This window comes from Panthera uncia, chromosome B4 (genome assembly GCF_023721935.1).
Source record: "Panthera uncia isolate 11264 chromosome B4, Puncia_PCG_1.0, whole genome shotgun sequence".
Lineage (NCBI taxonomy): Eukaryota > Metazoa > Chordata > Mammalia > Carnivora > Felidae > Panthera > Panthera uncia.
In genome coordinates, this window is record NC_064809.1 from 102,849,548 (window position 1) to 102,872,707 (window position 23,160).

Sequence of the window (23,160 nt, forward strand, 5' to 3'; positions counted from 1 at the left end):
CCCTTGCTTGGCTCTCAATACTGGATTGGGGCATAAAATTTCCAACAGTGGGAATTAGTCCATTCCCCGCCTGAATTGTAGCTTATTGGTGTTCTCTGCAGGAATTCACTATTAGTGTTTCTATCTTTTATATTCCGAATTCTTTGTATCCTGCCAAAATTCAGTAGCCTTCTGGACTTTGCCTCCATTTTTGTGTATACAGAACCTAAACATGATTTTGTTTGTATGACCCATGAGTCTATCTCTTTTGATTCCATTATCTCACAAAAATCTCACCAGAGCAAAAAAACCCCCCCAGAAAAAACAAACAAAAAAAAAAACCCAAAAAACAAACAAACAAAAATGACTTTGAAATCCTCCCAAAAGCTGTTCCTTCCTCATTTTACAAAGGGCTTAAAGAAGGAGAGAATCTAAAAAAGTCACTTGATTCTGAAGTAAGTTCTCAATATCATTAATGAGATGGACACTGTATAAGATTTAACATAAGAGGCTTTTGGAACAAGACAGAAATGGTATAGAATCCTGGGTCGTCAGTTACTTGTTGTGCTATCCAGCACAAGTTACTTAATATTGTTGACCCTTAGTTTTGTCATTGGTGAAAAGATAGTAATAATATTCATTTGGCCAGACTATTATGAGCATTAAATTACATAGTGTATTCAACATACCTGGCATAGTACCAGTTGGTACATAGCAAGTGCTCAACAAATATAAACACCTTTTTTCCCCCCTGTCTCTACATCAGAAACCCTACTTATTTGGGTGTGGGTAAGAGAGACAGTAAGGGGGATGGAGAGGGGATTAGCAAAAACATTGTATTCAAACAAGGTACAGGCACACATGTGGGCAGCTATCATGCATGGCTTTTAGTAGAATTACTTGGGCAAAGGACTGACTGCCACCTGTACCCAGAGCCAAGTTAAAGGATGGGTCAGCCAGGCAGTTGCCCTGCATTCTTATTCACTGGGATTCTGAAATCATAACTGAACTAAATTGGAAATATAGTTCATATTTGGCTCCTTTCATAAATGTAAAGATGATTGATCCCTTGAATTGCAACTCAAAAGTCACTTTGGGTCAGAATCCACCTATCCCCACTGGGTATTTTTGTGGCATATTTCTGTAAGGAGGTGTCACGGTGCAGTAACCGACCAGGCCACTAACCCCGAGATTGAAGTCTGTACTTGCTGTCAGCTGAAATGTTAAAACTGACTACAGCACATGATATATGCTGTTTGCTGAGAGCCGGTGATTTACAACTAAAGTTTAAACACTGTAAGATATTTTCAAAGATGCTGTCATGTCCTGAAACATCACAAAACTAAAACTTATCATAGAACAGGAACCACAGAAGAATGAGAAATGTTTTACTGGCATGAATGCATGAAACGGAGTGGGGATTGGGGGGGAGAGAAGAGAAATTGAAAATATCGGAAAGGAACTTGTAACTGTATTCATTAAAATCACTTATCTTTTGTGAATGTTAATGATTAGCGCTGTCCATGTGACAGTACAGATTTGGGTAATAATTCCAGCTAAGTTGAAGTGTTGTGTTACTTTCAACGCCTATAATTTTCTCATTTTGAACCTAAAGAGAAATACATGTTGAACAGATATTTTAAGGGTTTTGCTTAGAAGGGATGACACCTGCATACATTAATCCTATCCTACCCATGTTACTAACTAATATCTTAGGCCATAAATGTTCACTCTACTTCTCATACAGAGAACTCACTCAAAGAACAGACACATTTTTTGGATCTAAATGCCCACACACACATAATCACATATTAAATCACATATATTAAATCACATATAAATCTACCTAAGAAATAGATATATCTTAGAAATATATCCTATATATATAAGATATATATATATCTTAGATATATAAGAAATAGATATATCAAGAAGAGGTGAAAGAAAACAAGAGCCAAATGATAGGGGCTTATAATAGCAAGTGGAAAAAAATGTAATTAAATAGAGGTAGGGAACAACGTTGAAAAAGAAGAACCAATTTGTAAAAATTACAATACTCGACTTTAAGACTTATAAACCTTCAGTATCAAGACAGTTTCATGTTGTCATAAAAATAGACAAAAGGATTGATGGACAGAATATATGTCCAGAAATAGATCTATGTATATATGTCAGTTGATAAAGATGCAAAGGCAATTCAGCAGAGAAAATAAACTTTTTTAGCAAATCATGGTGGAACAATTAAATATCCAAAGACAAAAAAAAAGGAGAGAGGGAGAACTTTAAGCAATATTTTATCCCAAAAACAAAAACTAAATCCTCATGGGTTATATATCTAACTCTAAAATCCCAAAACTGTAACATATGTAGAGAAAAGTAGGAGAAACTCTTTGTAACCTTGGATTAAGCAAACATGTCTTAGATACAACATCAAAAACATGATTAAAAGTAAAGATCAATTGGGGGCGCCTGGATGGCTCAGTCGGTTAAGCGTCCGACTTCGGCTCAGGTCATGATCTCATAGTCCGTGAGTTCGAGCCCTGCGTCGGGCTTTGTGCTGACAGCTCAGAGCCTGGAGCCTATTTCCGATTCTGTGTCTCCCTCTCTCTCTGCCCCTCCCCTGTTCATGCTCTGTCTCTCTCTGTCTCACAAATAAATAAACGTTAAAAAAAAATTAAAAAAAAAAAAAGTAAAGATCAATTGGACTTACTCAAAATTAAGAAGATCTGCTCTTTGAAAGACACCATTAAGAGACTGAAAAGACAAGCCAAAGGCTGAGAAAAAATGTTTGCAAATTATGTATCTAACAAAAGACTTGCATTTCAAATAAAGAACTCTCAAAATTTGATAAGACAAAGAATGCAATTTTTTAAGATGTCTTTTGACAGAAAGAGAGAGAGAGAGCGAGCGAGAGAGAGAGAGAGAGAGAGAGAATGAGTGGGGGAGGGGCAGAGAGAAAGGGGCACAGAAGTACGTTACGTGCTGTCATTTCCTTCATTCCCATCAAGTGAGACCTTGAGCTGCCCAGATGAGCAATGCTGGACTTCTTTTTTTTTTTTTTTTTTTTTAATTTTTCAAAAAGTTTAGTTTTGAGAGAGAGAGAGAGAGAAGCATGATTTGGGGAGAGGCAGAGAGAGAGGAGACAGAGAATACCAAGCAGGCTATGCATTGTCAGCACAGAGCCTAACACGGGCTCCAACGAACTGGGAGATCATGACCTAAGTCAAAGTCTGACGCTCAACTGACTGAGCCACCTAGGTGCCCCAAAGGATGCAACTTTTTAAATGGACAAAAAATAGATTTGAAGCATGGAAAGGACTTGAAGCACTGTTGCTAATTTGCAAATGGAAGGAGAACTTGTGAGAAGGAAGGCAGGCAGCCTGTAAAATCTCAGGAGAACAAATGGGGACCTCAGTCCTATACCCACAAAGAACTGAGTTCTGCCAACACTTGAATGTGTTTGGAAGTGGATTCTTCTCCAGAGCCTCCACATAAGAGCCTAGCTGCTCTAAGCCTTTCATTTGCATCAAGTGAGACCTTGAGCTGAGAACCCAGATGAGCCATGATGGACTTTTTTTTTTTTAAGTTTATTTATTTTTGAGAGAGAGACAGAGAGACAGAGACAGAGAGAGTGGGGGAGAGAGCACGAGTCGGGGGGAGATAGAGAGAGGGACAGAGAATACCAAGCATGCTCCACATTGTCAGCACAGAGCCCGATAAGGGGCTCAAACTCACAAACTGCCAGATCATGACCTGAGCAGAAGTCGAGTTGGGCCCTTAGCTGACTGAGCCATTCATGCATCCCTTTTTTAATTTTAGGAGGACTTTTTAAAGTTTATCTATTTATTGAGAGAGAGAGAGAGAGAGAGAGGGAGGGAGTGTGTGTGTGTGTGTGTGCGCGCGCATACACATGGAGTGTGAGTGGGGAGGGGCAGGGAGTGAGGGAGAGAGAATCCCAAGCAGGTTCTGTGATGTCAGTGAGAGCTCAACTCGGGGCTCAACTCGATCCCATGCACTGTGACATCATGACCCGAACTGAAACCAAGAGTGAAATGCTTAACTGATTGAGCCACCCAGTCACCCCCATGCTGGATTTCTGATTGTAGAACTGAGAGCTATAAATTTGCTTTAAGCAGTTGTCTTTTGTCAACAAAGACATGGGGCAAATGATTTGAACAGACTTGTCACCAAACATGTATGGGTTGAAAATAAGCATATGGAAAGATGCTCAACATCGTTAGTGTTAGGGGAATGACAAAAGTAAAATATATTATTCCTTCACACCTGGTAGCATGTCTAAAATTAAAAAGACTGACTCTACAAGTGTTGGCAAGAATGTGGGGTAAGTGGAACGGTCATAAGCTGATTGCAGGCATGTAAAATGGTATAACCACTGTGGAAAACAGTTTGGCAGTTTCTTAAAATAGCAAACACTATGGGACTGAATGATTCAGCCATCCACTCCTAGGTATTTACCCAAGGGATATGAAAGCACATATCCATGCAATGACTTCTCATGAATGTTCATAGCAGCTTTGTTTGCACTAGCCAAAAGCTGGAAAGAATTCAAATTCTCATCAACAGATACATGGATAAAGAAATTGTAGTACAGCCATACAAATAGAATATTACTCAGAGATAAAAATAGATGAACTATTAATATACACAGAAACACTGAAGAATCTCAAAATAATTATGCTGGGTGAAAGAAGCCCCCCTCATCAGAAAAAAGTAGAGTGTAATTTCCATTTATATAAAATTTTAGAAAATGCAAACTCATCTATAGTGACAGAAAGCAGATCAGTGCTTGCCTGTATCACATGTTTGCAATATAAATTATAGGTGACAATTGCCAAAAATCAGCTTGGAGGGGTGCCTAGGTGTGGGCGGCCCAGTGGGTTAAGCCGCCAACTCTTGATTTCAGCTGAGGTCATGATCTCACAGTCCTGAGATCTAGCCCCACCCCCCACCCTGTGCTGGACATGGACCCTGCCTAGGATTCTCTCTCCCTCTCCCTTTGTCTCTTCCCCACTGGCGTGGGGGTGCTCTCTCTCTCTCTCTCTCTCTCTCTCTCAAAAAATTCAGCTTGGAATTCATGAATCTAATGTCTTCATTTATCCACTTCAATTAGGGACTGACTTTCCAACTGACTGCTAAGAAAATAAATGTCTTAGCTTCAAATCTACCATTGCAGACAACCTGTTTTCTTAATAGCTGGTCTCTGTCAGGGCAGATTTTCATATGCATGAGGGTGGCTTTGTTGTTTTGTGCATTAAGATTTAAATGCTGGAAGCAACAACAATATAAAAAAGGGAGGAGGACAAAACACAAGAGACTCTTAAATATAGAGAACAAACTGAGGGTTGCTGGTGGGTTGTTGGGTGGGGAGACAGGTTAAATGGGCAAGAGGCATTAAGGAGGACACTTGCTGGGATGAGCACTGGGTGTTATATGTAGGGGATGAATCACTGGATTCTACCAAAATCCTTCTTGCACTATATGTTAACTAACTTGGCTGTAAATTAAAAAGTAAATTAAAGATAAATAAATAAATAAGATTTAAATGTTTTCATAGGAATAAAATATGCAAAAATACAAGAGACCCAAAAGGACAAAAAAGATGAAAGAAAGAGCATTGGGGAAAAAAAGTATAGGGTGGTGGAAATCTACATGCAAAGCTGTAAATGTATCATTCATTTGTAATTATTAAATAATAGTATTACAAATTATAAGATATGTATTCATTTAAATGGACAACTTAATTAAATCTATTGCAAAAGTTTTAAATACAGTGACTTCCTGTCATTTATCATTAGATTAATAGACCAACTCTAAATATACTTTCTAGTCATTTCATAGCAATAATAAATGGATTAAATACGCTATATGAGGTACAAATTTGTAGTGGGGTTTTTAACATAATTATATTAAATCAATTATAAATGCTTTATTTGGTTTTCCAAATTGTAAATTGCATTAATACTTTCATTACTTTGTTGGAGTTTGAGTTACGTTACTTATCCTCGCTATTTTTGTAATATGTGATGTGGATTATGTTAGGAAAAATGCCTATACAGGATTTGAATACATCTATTTTAAAAAATGTATGTGGGGTGTGTGTGTATTTTATAGAGGAGGGTTTCTAATATGTAATCTCTGGAGTCTTTGCAGGTTTTGATACGAGATTTGGGGGAAAAAATCAGGTAAAAGTAGTTGACAAAGGAAGATAAGTATTTTATCCTTAATCATCTGAGTGAGAGGAGAGGAGGAAGAATATGAATTTAATCAAAACATCCTGGAAGTAGCCAGGAGTTCCTTCTCCTGAAGCAGATCCCAAAGGGGATGTGGTGTTTTGAATGGGAGAAGGAACAACAAGATTGGACTGAGTAGTGCTTAAAGCATAGACTTCTGGAGTTAAAAGACATAAATTCAAATGTCAGCTCCACCACCAGAAGTGGAAGACTATGAACAATTTACTGAACCTCTCCACGCCTCTGCATCCTTACCTGTAAAAGAGTGATAGTAATGGTACCTATCTCCCAGGGCACTTGTGAGGATTAAATGAGGTCATAAACATAACATGCTCAGTGAAATGCCTAATTCCTAAAAGGTGTTCAATGGCTGGTGGCTGTTTTTTTTTTTTTAAATGTCTAAGTTCTTTTTTTTTTTTTTTTTAATTTGTTTAATGTTTATTTATTTTGGAGAGAGAGAGCAAGCAGGGGAAAGGCAGAGAGAGAGAGGGAGACACAGAACCCGAAGCAGGCTCCAGGTTCTGAGCCGTCAGCAGAGAGCCAGATGTGGGGCTCGAACCCATGTGCCTTGAGATCACGACCTGAGCTGAAGCTGGTTGCTTAACAGCCTGAGCCACTCAGTGGCCCCAGCTAGTGGCTATTTTATAAAGGAGACAAGCCACATGTGGGTGTGGAGCAGTCCAATGCAAAAGGTTCAGAACTAAAGCTGTTACTGGTGGCAAGAGGAGACAATGGCTTTGATAAGTATCTTCTTGTAAGGCACAGAGACAGGGGGTCAGCTGCGAGGCCCTGAGAGCTTAAGCTGTGCTGTCCAATAGAGTAGCCACTAGCCAATGTCCTAATTTAAGTTAAAATTAAAATTCAGTTCCTCAGTCACACTCGCTATATTTTAAGTGCTTAGTAGCCACATTAGCTGACGGCGACTACATTGGACAGTGCGGCTCTTCAACTACCTTTGCAGAAATGTTTGTTGGACAATGCTGGCTTAAAGGGGTCACGTTGGGCTGAATCCTAGGGCAACATTCATGAATAACTGGTTTACTTAATGTCCTCATCAAATCTCATCTTCTCTCTCCTCCTTATCTTTTATTTTACGGAATCTGAGGCTTATCAAAACTGTGACCTAAGAGTCTGTGCAATCTTTCAAGCTGTAGGAATATTTTTGATCACTGTTTATATCAGTGCATGTGAATGCATTTGGAGAGATTCTGTGAAGGAGGTTGTCCTTGCTTTTCTTGATTGAGTTTGAATTCTATCATTAGCCTTAACATCTCTGCAATTACCCATATCTGGTTATTAACATGTTACTTCTACACTCCTCCTCCTCCTCCTCTCCTCCCCTACCCCCACATCCTCTGAATTGCAAGCTGGGAGACTGGAGATTTTTAAAGTGATCATTATTTTAGTAGCAGCTGGTTCTTAACAGCCCCGGGTTTGTGACAGAGGTGACAGGATCTGTTTCTGTGGCTGTATTGTCCTAATTATATTCCTAATGGATCACAAGTTTTGGGACAAAGCGATGTTACATATTGCAGTGTCTGCAGGGCAGGATTTTATGGTGTGCTGGGAACATCTAAATGTAACATGTGTAGCCAATGCATTTACTGTCATTAGTTAACCAAGCAGCTAGTGTGCCTCTTTCAGCTCCCTGACCCACATTTCATCCACGCTCTGCTGTTTTTCTCCTGCAGGGTTATTTCCTGAGTAAAGCCCAGAGCTTATGAGTCCCCCAGCAGAGAGCTCTGGTCTGACCTCCCTAAACAGGCAGTTTCACCTGCTGGGCTAGTGTTTTTCTGCTTCCTAGTCAATCTGTTAAGATTTTAGCAGGAGATTCTTGGATACCTTTTCCACAAAACATATGGGAGATTGTAATTACTTTGGCCTGGTACAATTTTAGAATTGAGAGAGCAAGGAAGAGGTGCAAATCTTCTGTTCATAAATAACCAAATCTGTGGGCACTTTAAAAGGCATTCTGTGCAGCAGGAGAATTTATGTGCCACATTTCACCCTTGGCACACTCTCCAAATGAATTGTTCAAAGAGAAGTTATATTAGGACAAATAGAAATGAAGACCAAGTCCAGATGTGGATTTTTAGTTAATATTTATGCAACACCCAAAGGGAAGACGGTATTGCACAATAAACCAAAAATGTCTTAGGCAAATAAGGAAATCTTTACCCCCAGGACCTGGCACCACAAAGGTATGAATTATACAACAAAGGCCTGGGAATGCAGAACGAATGCAGGGTAGGTCGGGGCGACTATAAAAAAGAATTCATTGAGGAAGTGGTGAGGTAGCAGATGTGTGGAACCTACTTTGGGAAAATAAGGGCTTAGCACTTTTTCGGCCAGTCTTGTGTCTAAGGTAGAAAAGTCAAGCCAACCAGCCTAATTTCCTTCATCTGTGGAGAGCAACAGTAGCTTTAAATAGAATAAGTATATCTATATATATATTCATTACCGAGGCAACAATCTACAATGGGTAGGTATACCTTAATACACTGAAAAGCAATGTCTCTAGATTTGAAATGATCTCCAAGGATAGTGATGACATCTTTGAGACGATAACGCCCTCCCTGCATCCAACCCCCCCAACCCCCCAACTGGTGTCCAAGGAAGGTAGGAAACGCAGAAAGTGGCTGCTTCTCAGTCCTTGGAGAGTAGTCTGAATGCAACCAATGTTTAATGCATTCGAAGAATGTTGAGACCTACATTAAATTAAAATAGGAAAATTTGTTAAAATCAGCACAGCTGTTTTTTCAGCCTTCCATTCATCAGGGACAGCAAAATGTGATTTCTCACCATCTCCCAGGCTCCCAATCCTCAGGAGTTGGGAGTAGGGAGAGGAGAAAAGAAGGAGGTGGAGGAGGAGCATAGAAAATATTTATTTAGAACTATTGGAGCCTTGAAGTGGAGACAGCTCTGGAAATGCTTACAAGCTTTTTGCACGCTGGACCCAAACCTCCTTACTACTTTCATGCCTCGGAGTCCTCTTAATTATTGAAGAGAGCTGTTTGTGTGTGACTTACCACAGGCTTTCCTGAAGAACTGATACTTTCTTCAGAATTTTTAACCTACTTCCTCCCTCTCTCCTTTGTTAATTCTTCACTGTCTCTACCATGGACAACAATTCAGTTTACCTTATTCTCTCATGATGAACATTTGTGAATTTCCAGTTGCTATATTGTTTCTGCTAAGCACACTTATTTGTTCATTTGTTGTCAACATTTTGTGTTGTTTTGTTTTAGCTTCTTCTGCTTGTCCAGATGTTACAGGCTCTGGGTGTTATGTGGAAAACCGGGCTGTTAAGATCCTCGCCCTCTTGGAGCTGCTGCCATTCTAGTGGGCATTCCAGATACAACGCATGCTATCAAGAAAATCATTCGGGTGAAAATGGGACAAAGATGGCTGGGAATGAGGCTACAGTATAGGGTGGGTGGGGGAATTCTCTCAGGTGGATGGATAACATTTGAACTAAGATTGGCATGCTGAGAAGGAGCTAGGGAAGGTCTGAGAAGGCATCCCAGGCAGAAAGAGGAGAGAGTGGTGTCAGAGAAGGATGCCCGTGTGGCTGGAACACTTGAGCACAATGTGAGGGGAGGGAAGGGATCAGGGCCAAAGGAGTGCCTAGCTGGCCGTGGTAAAAATCAAGAGTTTTATTCGATGTGTATCAGGAAGTCATTAAGCATTTTAAAGTAGAGACATTGTAAGTTTTCAAAAGAATCTTCTAATGCCTGAAGTAAGACTGTGGGGAAGGGGGAACTGCAGAAGTAGAAATAAGGGTACTGCTTAAGTCCATGCAGAAAACAAGGGAGTTAGAAATAGGGTTGGGGCCATGTGGATGCCATGATCTACATTTTGGAAGTATCTAGGTTTTAGTGAACAACTAAAAGGAATGGAGAAAGTTGGAGATAATAATAATTATAATTATTATTATTAGCCCTTCTATTGCACTTAGGTGTTTCACACCTTAATTACTTTAATCTTCATAATAATAGTACCCACAGATATTATTTTCATCACTGCTGTATAGGTGAGACAAAAGGGGCACAAAGAGGTTGAGGGACTGGCCAAAGGTTTCTCATGTAATAATAGCACAGTGAGGACTTCAGTTCCTGGGTGCTCTTCATCCAGTGTGCTAGGATCCAATATCAACATGTAAATACAGTGGAGGGATACAGATATAGAGGAACTTGATGGGTCAATTAACAGGATTTTTTAAACTTTGCAACAGTGAGCAGAGGTTACAGAGTTAAAAAAAAAAGTTAAAAGATCAGTGTCTGCCTTTAAAGATACAACTCCCTTTTTTGTATGTTTTACATATGTTTGTCTCAGGGAACAAAAATGGGTCCATCTTGCATGGCAAAATAAATATAATAAATGTTCACCATTTCATCCGTGTCTACACAGATTTTTTTGTGAAATCAGGAAAAGACGGAGTTTTGTTTTGCTGACACCCAAACCACAGTATTTACTTCTCAGGCCACGGCCAGACATCCAGAGGATTACATTTGTTGCCCTGGATTTGAGTCCTGGAAAGCTTGTTACTTAGGCGCTTCCCTTGGAGGGCGGAGGGGAGGGGGGCGGGGTCAGTCAGCCCTCTCCGGGTCTGTTTTCCAAGCACTGTGGTTATCATGCAGCAGGGGGCGCTGCAGTAGTGTTCATCTTGGTCCACGGGAGCCCATCGCCCAGCCAGAGAGGGGCCAAGCCAGGAGGAGGTGTGGCAGGCAGCCCACCGTCCTCTTTGGTCTTGCAACTTTAGTACCCAGAGCTCGTCTACACAGGCCATTCTTCTACACCATAATTTATCAGGTTGGACGCCTTCCATCCAGTCCTGCATCCGGGCGGAAAAGAAAGGGCATTAGCTTCCCGCCTTCCTAGGTTTTGAGGATAGCGGTGTACCGGGCTGCAGAGGCGTCTCTTCTCTGTATTTCCAGAGTCAGCCTGAAAGTCCCCCCTGAAACCACGAAAGGCCCCCGCAGCTGCGGTGTGTGCGTATGTGTTTCTTTCCTCTCCGGGGGTCCTTTCTTTTTAACCTGACTGCGGGAACATTCTCCTTCCCATGCGTCTTTCTACTGACATTCGGGACGACGGTAGGCTCGGAGCTGAAATCTCTCCCTCCTAAGATGCCCCCCAAGCTCTCCAACACCCCCTCCCATTTCGACTCACTCGCTGTGAGCGTGTATGAGAGGTCGCGTGAATGTTTGTGGCCACCGAGCTGCAGCCCTCGCCAAACCTGTTCTTCCTCTCTCGGTCCCCAGAAGTCCCTCCAGCTGACCGGACTTACGCCTGGCAGCGCTTGGCACAGTCAGCGCTGGGGCTGAGATCCAGTCGGTGCCAGGCACTGCCAGGCAGCAGCGGCGCGAGCGACCGGGTCCTCCTCAGTGTCGATTCTCTAACAGCTCCTACTCCCAGGGCGCACTCCAGCTACCCCTCTGGGCTGTCTTCCAGCAGTCGCCCTTGGGTCCCGGGGGCTTTCCGGAGTGAAATCGAAGGTGAAGGAAACAAGAGGAGGGCGGGAGGTGGGTGGGAGGAGCCCCGGGCCGTGGGGAGGTGGGAGGAGCCTCCAGCCAGGGGGTGGTGTGGGAGGAGCCTTAGGGGAGGATCTGGGTGGAGAAAGGGGCCGGGCAAAGCCGGGATGGAGGGTTGGCCACGCAGGCGCGGGGGGCCGCGCCGAGAACCCCACGCGGGAGCTTCTGGAGTCTCCAGCCACCGCTCCTCACTTCACCGGAGAAGGGGCTGAGGCTGGGAGGGAGCTAATAAAGAGTGAATGAGCGGCAGCCGCTGTGGCAGCCGGAGTCAGCCGGAGCAGCACCGGAGCCGTGCGCCCGGGAGGCGGCGAGGGGAGGCGGTTCGCCTCGTCCCTCCCACCCGCCCCTCTTTCTCTCTCTTCCTCCAGCTGGTCTCAGAGTCTGGCTGGGTCCGGTCCCTCTGTCCCCATCCCGCATTCTTCCACCTCCTCCGAGTCCCACTCCTCACCTAGGGCGCCCCGAACTGCCATGGGTTAGGGTGGGGGCCGCGAGCCGTGCGAAGGACCAGCCCCGTACATCCGCCGGGGGGCGCGGAACCCGAAAGCCGCCAGCCGCTCGCGGGCGCCGGGCATGGGGAGCGTGGTGTGAGCCCGCACCCGAAGAGAACGCAGGGGCTGCGGAGACGGGCGCGAGGAGGAGGAAAGAGGAGGAGGAGGAGAGCGGCGGATTGCAAGGACCCGAGGGAGGAAGGGAGGGACAGGAGGGTGGGGAGCTAGGAAAAAGTGAAGCTGGGAGGAGAAGGCGGCGGAAGGTGGGGATTGATGCTTCTGTTTTTTGTTGCCGCTGCTGCCCTCGCGCTGGGAGCCGAGCCGGAGGGAAGGCGGTGGAGAGATGATTGCAGAGTTGGTGAGCAGCGCTCTGGGGCTCGCCTTGTATCTCAACACCTTGAGTGCGGATTTCTGCTATGATGACAGGTAAGGGGTCGACGGGCTCCGTGGGGACTCCGCGGTGGCTCAGAAGCTTCCCGCACTTTAAGGCTTGAAGCGCGTCTTACAGGAACTGGTCCAGCACCTGAAGGTTTAGGAGAAGCGTAAACAACACCCAGAGCAAACACCGGGACGCGAGCGCGCTGGGCGGGCTGAAGGAGTTTGGGTTCCTAGTTTGCGGCAGGTTCTTTCTCTTGGTTCTTGGCTGTTGGCGAACGCTTAAGTATCCTAGCGGAAATCACAGCAATTTGGGAAACTGTTTAATCAAGGTATTAAATGGAAAAAAAAAAAGTCTTAGGTATTTCTTGGTGCACATTGAGCGATTTTAGGTCTGGGCTGGAAGGAAACCGCTCCCCTCCTCTGAATAGGTCTTCCCTGTGACGTTTCCTTTTATTGATGGGACACTTTTATTTCCCGAGGGGGGGGGCGGGGAAAACACACCTTTGACAGTTACCAAAATAGTGGAAGGAGAGAATCGTCCTCTGTTCCAACTTTCCCATTTGACGTGTACGGTACTTTACTTTGAGCCAAGATAATGCTGCTGATGGACACTCCGACTCCCCCCTCCTCCCTCACCAATCGATGGAGTAGCACTTTTATAAAAGCCTGCGCTTTCATTTCTGTTTGGGAGTTTTACATTAGACGTTAGCGATTCTTTTGTGCTAATTGAGGAAGAAGACGCCCCTAGAGACTGAAGTTGTCTTCTGCATTTGGGCTAGTTTGGGTGGCTAATGAGACCTGAACTGTGTTGTCAAAGAAACTGCATCGATTTCTGGAAAATGTCACAGTTGTGCTGGTGTCTCTACCTATTTTTTAAACGTTGTTAGTGTTTAGAAACTGGTGAAAAGCTCGGATAGCCATTAGGGAAAATTCCAATTTGTGCCTTTCCGGTGACTTAATCTGATTACAATTAAAACAGATGCATAATTAAAATATATTAGGGAGAACAGCACGCCTGGCTAAACTTATTAACCGTCCTGGGGTGTTTCATGCTCCATTGAAATTAAACCATCCAAAAAGTGAGCACAGATTTACTTTGACAGCTTTTCAGCAGCCTCTCTGGGCTATGGAAAGTGAATGGATCCCCAGGGTCAGGGCAAGGCAGAGAGTGAAGTTAGGCAGAGTGGCTGATCGTGAAGGCAGAATCTTTTCTGGGTGGTAATTAGCCATCTCTGGTGTGCCCACTCTACGGGGTAAAGCATGTTCATGGATGTATGCTTGAAATCTGTGAATCTTGATTTACAGCCACATGTCTGCTACAAAATCAAGCAAACTCTTCTTAATGCATTTTATGTAGTTTCTATCAGACTGGTTGATAAGGAAGCCACTGTTAGACATAAACTTTTCCTCAACTTTTAAGCAATGTATATGTTTTAGCAATTATGCTACATCCTCTGAGAAATAAATATTCTTTGTGTAAGACTGGGGGTGAGCTGCTTCTGTTCCTTCCAGTTTTTTTGTTACCGTGCACCTGCTATTTCTAGGGTATTGGAAGAAAAAGCTTTTGCTTCCAAAGATGGGTGACTTTTCACTAAAACGAGCTCAGGGATGAATCTGAGCAGTTCCTGTTTCTGTTGGGGACAGTTTGGAAAGTAATCATTTAAGCCAAGAATAAAGAGCTTGGAAAAAAAGCAACTTAACTGTAATATGCTAAGTATTGTAGAACGCTGTGATAAATCAAGCATTCTCAGTGTATGCTGTCCTTTATTGCTGTCCAGTTCTGTAAAAAATACATGTCAGAAGAACATATCCTGTAAAGATGAAGGCTTGAACTACACTAAACTTGCACATACATTTTTCTATAGATTTAATGCTTATTTTGTGTTCTTTAATCATCGGTCGGGAGCATTAGGACTTTGTAACTTGGGGAGAATAGTGTGAAGGAGATGATAAATTAGTTGTGCTTTGATGGTGGGCAATCGTCGTAAGTTCTTTACATACTGTAGGTTGGGTGCAATGTCAAAATTCCTGACTTAGCTACGTAGATGAACATAATGTGATGAGTTGTCCATATCATCTAATTGATAGCTTGCTCAATATATGATACATAGATAGACATTATATACTGATATGATGTTGAGAGCCTGTAAATATAAATTATACTTTGCTATGATTTGGAGGTGTATTTTGAGTCCAGTTTTCTTAGTAGCAGAACTGCATATACAGTCCTATGCTCTTAAAAGAGCATGAAGTCTTAACAGAATCAAACTTGGTTTTCATGTATCCTAGAAATTCTGATACACTTGTTAATAGGAGTGTGGAACTTACTGGATGTCTGCATGGCATGTGCAGGTGATTCAGTGCCAGAGTGCTCTGTAAATTGTGGCTTTTTGGATATAATTTGTATCTACTTTCTCTAACTCACAGCTCCATGTGGAACTGGGGGAGAGCTAAGGAGTCAAGTGGAAACTGTAGGATGATGATAATGTGTTTACTTCTAGTACTGCGTTTCAGACTACAGAGACTCAAGTTTAAAAAATTGTGTAAACTGCATGTGTGCATTCCACTACCCCCCAGGAACTTTGTGAAATACAGTTCTGGAAGGAGAGGCCAGTGCTGGGAGCTTGCGAGAAGGGAGATGGCTCTTACGCTTGACTTGCTTAACTAAATCAAGACTCTGCATTTTAGCTGAAGAATCTGGCATTTGCTAGAGGAGGGCTTTATATTGCTTCAGCTTAAACATTATTGCTGTGGTACTTCTCAAAGTTATCATTTCCTTTAAATATGGTGATCAAGTTTACTTTGTAAACTATATATGTAATTACTTTCACTGTTTGATGTAACTTGGTTGAGATTAAGTGGTAATCTGAAACTTTTTCATAGCAAAATCGATTTCCCTATGGTAAAACTTAATATTTTACAACTGTTTTAATGCTAAACTTAAGAATATGGCTGGGAAGAATAGAGTTCATCATATCTGATGAAAAAGCATATATAGTTTCAGCTTCACCGCCCCCCCGCCCCCCCCCCCCCCACTCCATCCCCTTGCGTTCAGTCTAGCCATGATTGTATTGAATCTTAAATTGTGGTTAGAGTACAATTGGAATTATAAATGTGCAGTCTTGGCCAAATTTGAAGTCATGATGAATGATGACTTCTTGAAGGGCTCTCTCATTTTCTGGGGAAATTTGGTGTTTAGGTCACTGGAAAAAAACTTGCTGACCCCCAATTCTGTGCCCTCTTATATGTCTGTTGAGGATAACATTGCATCATTTTCACTATGTCCTCTTTAAAAATCCTATCTTAGGTTTTGCACAGAGATAACACTCAGAGAGGAGTCTGTGTCCTTCAAAGCAACAGAAGTATGCCAGAACTGTTGTTTTGCGGTCAGATTTCATGTTGCACGTATCATCTAATTCATAGCTAGCCCTTTATCATGTGTAACACGTAAACAAGAAGATAATGCACCTAATACGTATTTTTATTCTTGTGTGAATAAAATCATACATTACTTAAAAAAAAGATAATTTGAGTATTTGGAAGTGGGAAATGGGTTTGTGGTACTCTGAAATTTCTTTTCCTTGTTGTCCATTTTGCAGTTTGTTAAAACCAACCTTGATCGTCAACGTGACCATTAGGTTTCTTAGCTATTCCATTGTGCAACAATCATGTGAAACTTGGAAGAACAGTTCCACAACCGAAATTTCAACTTTTGAGTCAAAACTACCACAACTCTTAATAGCACTTTCCTGGTTTAGTATTCGTTCGGATCTGAATATAAATCTGTTTTTATAGAAACATGAGTTAATCTAAAGTCATAAAGATTTTGATTAACAGCATTTAAAATGAAGGAATGGAGGAATTAAGATATTACAACTTTTTTTTAAAATCTTTTTTTTTTTTTTTTTTCTAAGGGTATTCAACTATTCCTTCTGCTTGGCCCCTTTATAGTTATTGTCCATTTGGGTTTTGACCTGGTATGATAAGAATCCCTTATGAAATGATCAGTCACTCTTTTAACTTCCCTCTAAAACATTCTAATAGGCTTGCAGGAGAACAGTCTGGGGTTGTTACCTTAGGATTCTAGTATGTTCAACCAAGTCCTGCTTGGTATTTAGTGAAAGCATGTTTAGGAAGAATTACTATATAATGAAAATATATAAGGAAGGAGTTTGCTTTGTATCAAAGTTGCCTACTCAGGTTTTTATTGGAAGAAGTCAGTGTGTACAGGGTTGTTACTGTACTCTGATTTTCTCTCCTGAGTTTATGATATACTGAAAAAAATGCAAGTGGATACAGTTTATAGTTTATGAACTATTTTAATGTATTTTATTTTCTAGATAAGTTTAATCAAATGTATGCAGGACAGGTTCATTTTGCAGTTTGAACAAATACATCTCTTAATAGTAAATTAAAATTAGGTGAAGCCAGTACGGACTACTTTGCCTTACTTCCGATGAGCCTGTCACATGCGGTTTATCCTAGCAAATGACCCAAAGACAAGCACTGAATGGCCATGTATAAAGGCGATACGGAGAATTGCTGCTTGCCAGCCATGTGTCTCTTAGTTGTGTTTCTCTCTATATATATTATAATAACAATATTATTGTGTGTGTGTGTGTGTGTGTGTGTGTGTGTGTGTGTGACGTGGGGGGCTATATTATTATATATTATTGTTTTACATTTTTTTGTCATCTGCATTTAGTTTTTTAGTACTAATGTGCCCCTAGGGGAACCCTTAATTCTCTGATGCTATAATTCTGAAACAACTAGAACCTTTTGGATTCCAACTTGAGTTAGGAACACAATTTGTCTTCCCAATCTCTCTGTTGCTCTTCTGCATGCTAAAAGCACTTCTTTAAAAATGCCCATGATGTTCCAGCTGTTTATCATAGGCAAAGGGAGCATATCTTCTAAAACAGGCACCTTCATAATGTTAGGAAAGGGCATGGTTTACCCTTGTCACCCTGAAAAATGTGTGGCTGACAAACCTAATAACTTTATCATTCTCACTTACCATGCTTTTAATACAATAACATATACCTTTTAAGTTTTTTGATTATTTTCTTATAAGCTAAATATCATGTAGCTTTGGGTACCTACTTTAATGGCTTCACAAAGTGACATGTGTGGCAGCTTTGATGGAAAGGACAAATGGGTTGTTGAATGTAAACACCCCTCTTCTGTGAATAGCTGTTCTCATTTAGAGCCTGGTTGAAAAAAAGAGGAGAGACATATGACCAGGAACTGTGTACGTCCTGTTTTTCGTGAAGGCATCATACTTTGAATAATTGCAGGTGTAACTGTGCACAATGCTAGATGGTTTCTTTGAAGATTTTATTTGTATGTACTTTTGAGGTATAAATGACTGTGTTCAGCAATTCACTAACTATGAATACTCCTACACATAGGCTTCTCATATATATGATACATAATACAAACAGCGGCTGTTCACCCTCGTCAGCAAACATCGTTACCGGTCTGTCCTTTCCTACTGTACTATAGCTGGTATTGTAAACTCTTTGAATCTGGGAGTCTGATGATAAACTTATAAAAATGCTGATAGATTGTACTTCAGCAGATTCACTTGCATTTAGTCATGTTTATTTTGATTGATACTCGTATTTTAAAACTTTTATTGGGACTCTGTTGGCTTCTTTCCCAGAATAGCTGTGCTGAGGGTCCATGGTAGGTGGTTTGAACTGGCCTTGTTGTTGGTCTGGTGCTCACTGGCACTGTATTCATACACGTAGAAGCTTTAGAATACCTCTCCCCAAATGTGTTTTTCCTGTTTGTCTGGATCAGTTGTTTTCCATGGAGGGAAACAGTGGTTGAATACTTTGAGTTAACTAGATTTGCCTCGACTGGTCATGGGGATTGAAGACTTTTGCCTCAAAGATTTTTTTTTTTTTTTGGCTGTAGTTTCTAGGCAGATAATTCCATCAAGATGCAGCACTATCAAATTTCTATTGATCTCCTTTCCTCCTCTCTGACAGTTTAACTTTTCAATCATATTTGTCAGTTTCTCTGGTACTCAAGGTTTCTTGGAGCAAAATGTATAAATGTTTGTTTCAGTCTTTTAGAAACTCTTTGGGATTACAATTTTGGGTTCAACCATGACCTTTTTTTTTTTTTTTTTTTCTTACAGGTAAATGGGAAAGAACTGAGTAAGCCTAACTGCTCAGAAAAAATTTTGAAAAAGGCAGGAACACTGAAGTGATTGGTTTTCAAGATGCTACATTAAAAGTTGCTATCGTGTTTTTAGAGTAGTTTGTTTTCCTTAAGGGCATTTCATAAGATGCAGTTAATTTGAATGACCAGAATGATTATTTTAAAGATGAGATGAGCAGAGAGGTTTTTATTGGCTCAGGTCTAAAAAATTAATATGGAAAAGAAATTAGAATTGAAAATTCTAAATTCACCTTTAGATTTCATTTTATTGTGGAATTAAATGAAATTATATGTACACTTATTTATTCTAAAAGTTCACCTTTAGATTCCATTTTATTGTGGAATTAAATGAAATTATATGTACATTTATTGATTATAAAGGTATGCACATACCACATTGCTTGAGGGCAGTGCTGCAGTATCTGTTTTAAGAGTACCTTAGTATTTGGCAGAGGAGATGCTATTGAGCTTATGATAATTTGATGTAAGCTTTTGTTTCTTGTTTTCTTTGCTGGGGCATCTTGTGATATCAGAGTGAGGCAGGATATGAGGCGTGGCCCAGCATGTAGTTGTAGTTCAGGAGATTGACTAAATTACATGATTTGTCAAATGAAACGTACATTACTGCCCTTCCAATAGCAGCTGTGTGTTAGGTGTTGGGAAAAATGAAATGGTTCTGTCCTATCCCTTTGCCTTTGATGACTGCGCTTCATTTCTGTGGCATTTATTATAATAAATGTGTCATTATTTCACTGAGACATCATGTTTAAAAAAAAAAAACAAAACCCAGCAAGTTCACTACAGGCTTGTGATTATGATTTCATTAGCAAACAGTGTATAAAAATTATTGCCATAGGGTAAAAGGAATTTACTGACATTTGAAACTGAAAAACTTCCAAGTTTTGATAACAAACATGCTTTATTCCTAATTGTGATTCCAGATTATTGATTTCTTCAGAAGTAGAAAGTTTTGACTGTAGTCTCCTAGAAATTCTCCCTTGGCATCATTTAGGAGTATTTTAACTTCAAAGGATGTGTTATTTGCTGAAGAGTGGCCACTGGGGCGCAATATGGCTCTTGACATTTTGAACAGTGTTAAATGATGATACTGAAGTATTTCAAACAGGCATGTTTCAGCATTGTTTAAAAATCCAGTGGGAAGAATGGCAATCCATATAACCCTGCATTCTTGGAATTCTTTGGTTATTAATTTTAAATGCAGTTCACAAGTTTGCATTTTATAAAATAAGTTTTTTTTAAAGATGAGTAAGTCTAGTAAAATTTTTTACAGCTGTGTCTTATGAAATTTTGTTTTCTTTTTTGAATTGCTTGTAAGTATTCTATTAAGAGACTGAAAGGATACAGACCATAGCCTTGTTTGTTTTTGCTTTAATCTCTTGGTCGGGTTCTATGTCTATGTTTAGAACATTGTTACAAAGCATATTATTATTAAATTTCTATTATAAACCCTAGATTATAAAACTAGTCTCGGAGAGAGGCAGATAAGTGAAAACACTTTGGGAAAAGTAAACATCTTGTTTTTGTTAATTTTCAATTTGTTCCACAATGAAGGCAGATCTACCCTGCTTTCTTTTCTGTTAGTGGCATCCCTTGGATTAATCATGAAAGTCAGTAGTTTAATTCATTATAATGTCGGTGCATGTTGAAGCGCTATCTCTGCAGATTGTGTCTGCAACAGGGGATAACAGAGGTGGTGGCTTTACAGATTACATTGACAGGCTCGACCACTTTTAGTTTGGGGGAAGATGCTTGTCATTACAAAGCCATTTAAGGGAAGTGGTTCTTGAGGTAATGCTGGCAGCTGAAATACTCATCTGGGGACCTTTCTCATTGTTTTATAAACTGTCTTTTGGCTACTTCTGCCTTCTTATCTTTAGGTTTTAAAAGGTATTGCACATACTGAGCCTACTGCCTTGGATTATAAAAGATGTCTTAAGTCTTAAGGTAGAATACTTGGGTCCAAATATTTTGTCAAGTGTACTTCTTTTAGAAGAGGATGTTCCCCTCCTCCTCCAAATAATTAACTATAGGACTGCTCTCTGAAAGCAATTGAGAAGAGCTCATTTTGACAAAGCAGGCTTCTAATGACAAATTTTCCAACTACAAATTTGCAGAAGAAAAGTTCTCAGATGATGAAGAAGTTTAATCAGGCAAAAAGACATTTTTATTTGCAGAAATAGGCCCTTTAGAGGGAGGCAATTATTTATAGCTGATGTGAAAAACCGGTATACCTGAATTCATTTGGTAAACCTCATTTAAAATAGGAAGGTTATTCTATTGAAAAAAAAAAAAATGGTGCTGAATTGTGTCACTGAATTTATATTAAAGAAATAAGGTTTTATACTTTAACCCATTCCCACAGGGTTATGTACTGATTTAACCAAAGAAAATGAATTTAAGATTTGAAGAAAATCTATGAAAGACACCGGTGTGTAGCCTGAAATTACCGAATATACTTTGCCACAAATATCTAGTCTTTCATTTAAAATATCCCATTAGAAAGCATCTCTAGGGTTGCTTCCTTCGCCTTTATATTTAAGAGTCTGTATTTTTTCTTTTAAAAGCAGTGGTGTTTTGGGCATTTGTTTCGCGTTGAACAGAAACTGAAATTTCACTGTTTGAAACCTCCTGTATGTCATCAAGCCATTTCTATGAGAGAGTAGCTAGTAGCTCCTTTGGAACTCATGCCTGATAAGATTGAGATGCCTGTGGCAGACAAGGGGGCTTTCGACCTTGTCCTCTCTCATCATTTGCTCCCTGCCTTCATCCTTTGACATGGATGATTGCCTTTTAGGAACTCTTTTAAAATGCAGTTTAAATCTCTGATTTCTTCAAATCAGAGGGATCCCTCCGTGCTTCTCCTAAAGATACATTTTTGAACTGGGCCTGGGCCTCTTGTTGGGTCTCTCTCTCTCTCTCTTTTTTTTTTTTTTTTTTTTTAAGAGAGAGAATCCCAGACAGGCTCCATGCTCAGTGCCTGACCTGAGCTGAAATCAGGAGTTGGGCACCCAGCTGACTGAGCCACCCAGGCACCCCCTGAGTCTCTTTCCATCCAGGTATATATATATATATTTTTTTAAATCAGTGCTTCCTAAACTCCCTTCTACCTGCAAATCACCTGGGGTGTTAAAATGTAGGTTCTGAGACAAATCAAGAAATAAACTCTTAACTATAGAGAACAAACTGATGGTTACCAGAGAGGAGGGAGGTGGGGGCATGGGTGAAACAGGTGCCAGAGATTGAGGAGGGCATGTGTCATGATGAACACCGGGTGATGTATGGAAGTGTTGCATCACTATATTGTACACCTGAAACCGCTATAACACTGTTAAACTATACTGGAATCAAAATAAAAACTTGAAGGAAAAAAGGAAGGAAAAATATATTTCAAAAATGCAGGTTCTGGCTGGAGTGGGGCTCAGAGTACATGTCTGTCTCTCACAGGTGCAACAGATGATGCTGGTTCATGGACCGCACCTTGAGTAATAAGGCTCTATTTCATTTAAATGTATTACATCAGCTCAGTCTGTTTCACAGACATTTGGAAAGATTGCCTAAATTCCTGAATTGAATAAGATTGAGGATAAGGTGCCTGTTCTCTGTGTAGCAGTTTGGCCATTTTATTTCATCTTTATGTTTTGTTTTCACATTTGTTCAATCATGACATCTTTAAATTGATCAGATGGATTTGAGGTATTGTGTAGATTTTGAAAAGGTGGAGAGCCTGTTGAAATTCTAGGAGATGATCTCTACTGAAATATCTGTCACCATCTTGTATTACAATATCATCTCCTTTGTAACATTAGTGTGTAGACAGATGTTGGATTCTGATTTTGACAAACTGATCTGCAATTGCCTTAGGCTTGGACTTGAAAAATACTGATGCTTACACTGAGTCTCTGTAGTCAGTGCCGTTTTTGGTTTGTGCCTCTTTTGAACAATTCCTTGTAAGGAAACTTGACTTGCATTACGTGAAGACTTCACAGACTTTAGACAGGCACCACAAAATAGGTGTTTAGGCAGCTGAGAGTAGGAAAGATTTTTATATATTAATGATATTTAGGGTACTGGATGATGTGGTCATGTGAAGGTACCTACACAGGATTAGAGATACTTGAACCCATTTTTTTAACCTGGCACCTTATGCCTTAGCCTTTGGGCATTTTGGGGGCTTTCTGAATAGATGAATGCCCTATATATCTGAAGTTTTAACTTCCTACTAATAGACATCTTTTTTTTTTTTTAAGCTTATTTATTGATTTTGAGAGAGACAGAGATAGCGTGGGTAGCAGAGAGGGAGAAAGAGAAGGGAGACAAAGAATCCCAAGAAGGCTCTGCACT

The 23,160-nt window shown here is 40.6% G+C and overlaps 1 protein-coding gene and 1 long non-coding RNA gene across 2 annotated transcripts in view; one reads left to right on the top strand and one right to left on the bottom strand.

Annotated features, from left to right (window-relative positions):
• Window positions 1-9,541: 9,541 nt before the first annotated feature.
• Window positions 9,542-12,292, bottom strand: LOC125919375 (uncharacterized). The gene is made up of 3 exons (XR_007456743.1): window positions 12,210-12,292; window positions 11,518-11,704; window positions 9,542-11,064 (listed from the first exon to the last, which is right to left on the bottom strand). It is a non-coding gene; the product is annotated as an uncharacterized LOC125919375 (long non-coding RNA).
• The window catches only part of TMTC2 (transmembrane O-mannosyltransferase targeting cadherins 2), a 399,137-nt gene continuing 388,261 nt past the window's right edge, over window positions 12,285-23,160 (top strand). The window contains exon 1 of the mRNA XM_049626018.1: window positions 12,285-12,675. Coding sequence (XP_049481975.1) covers window positions 12,593-12,675 — 83 coding nt within the window. The 5' untranslated portion in view covers window positions 12,285-12,592. The remainder of the gene's footprint in view (window positions 12,676-23,160) is intronic.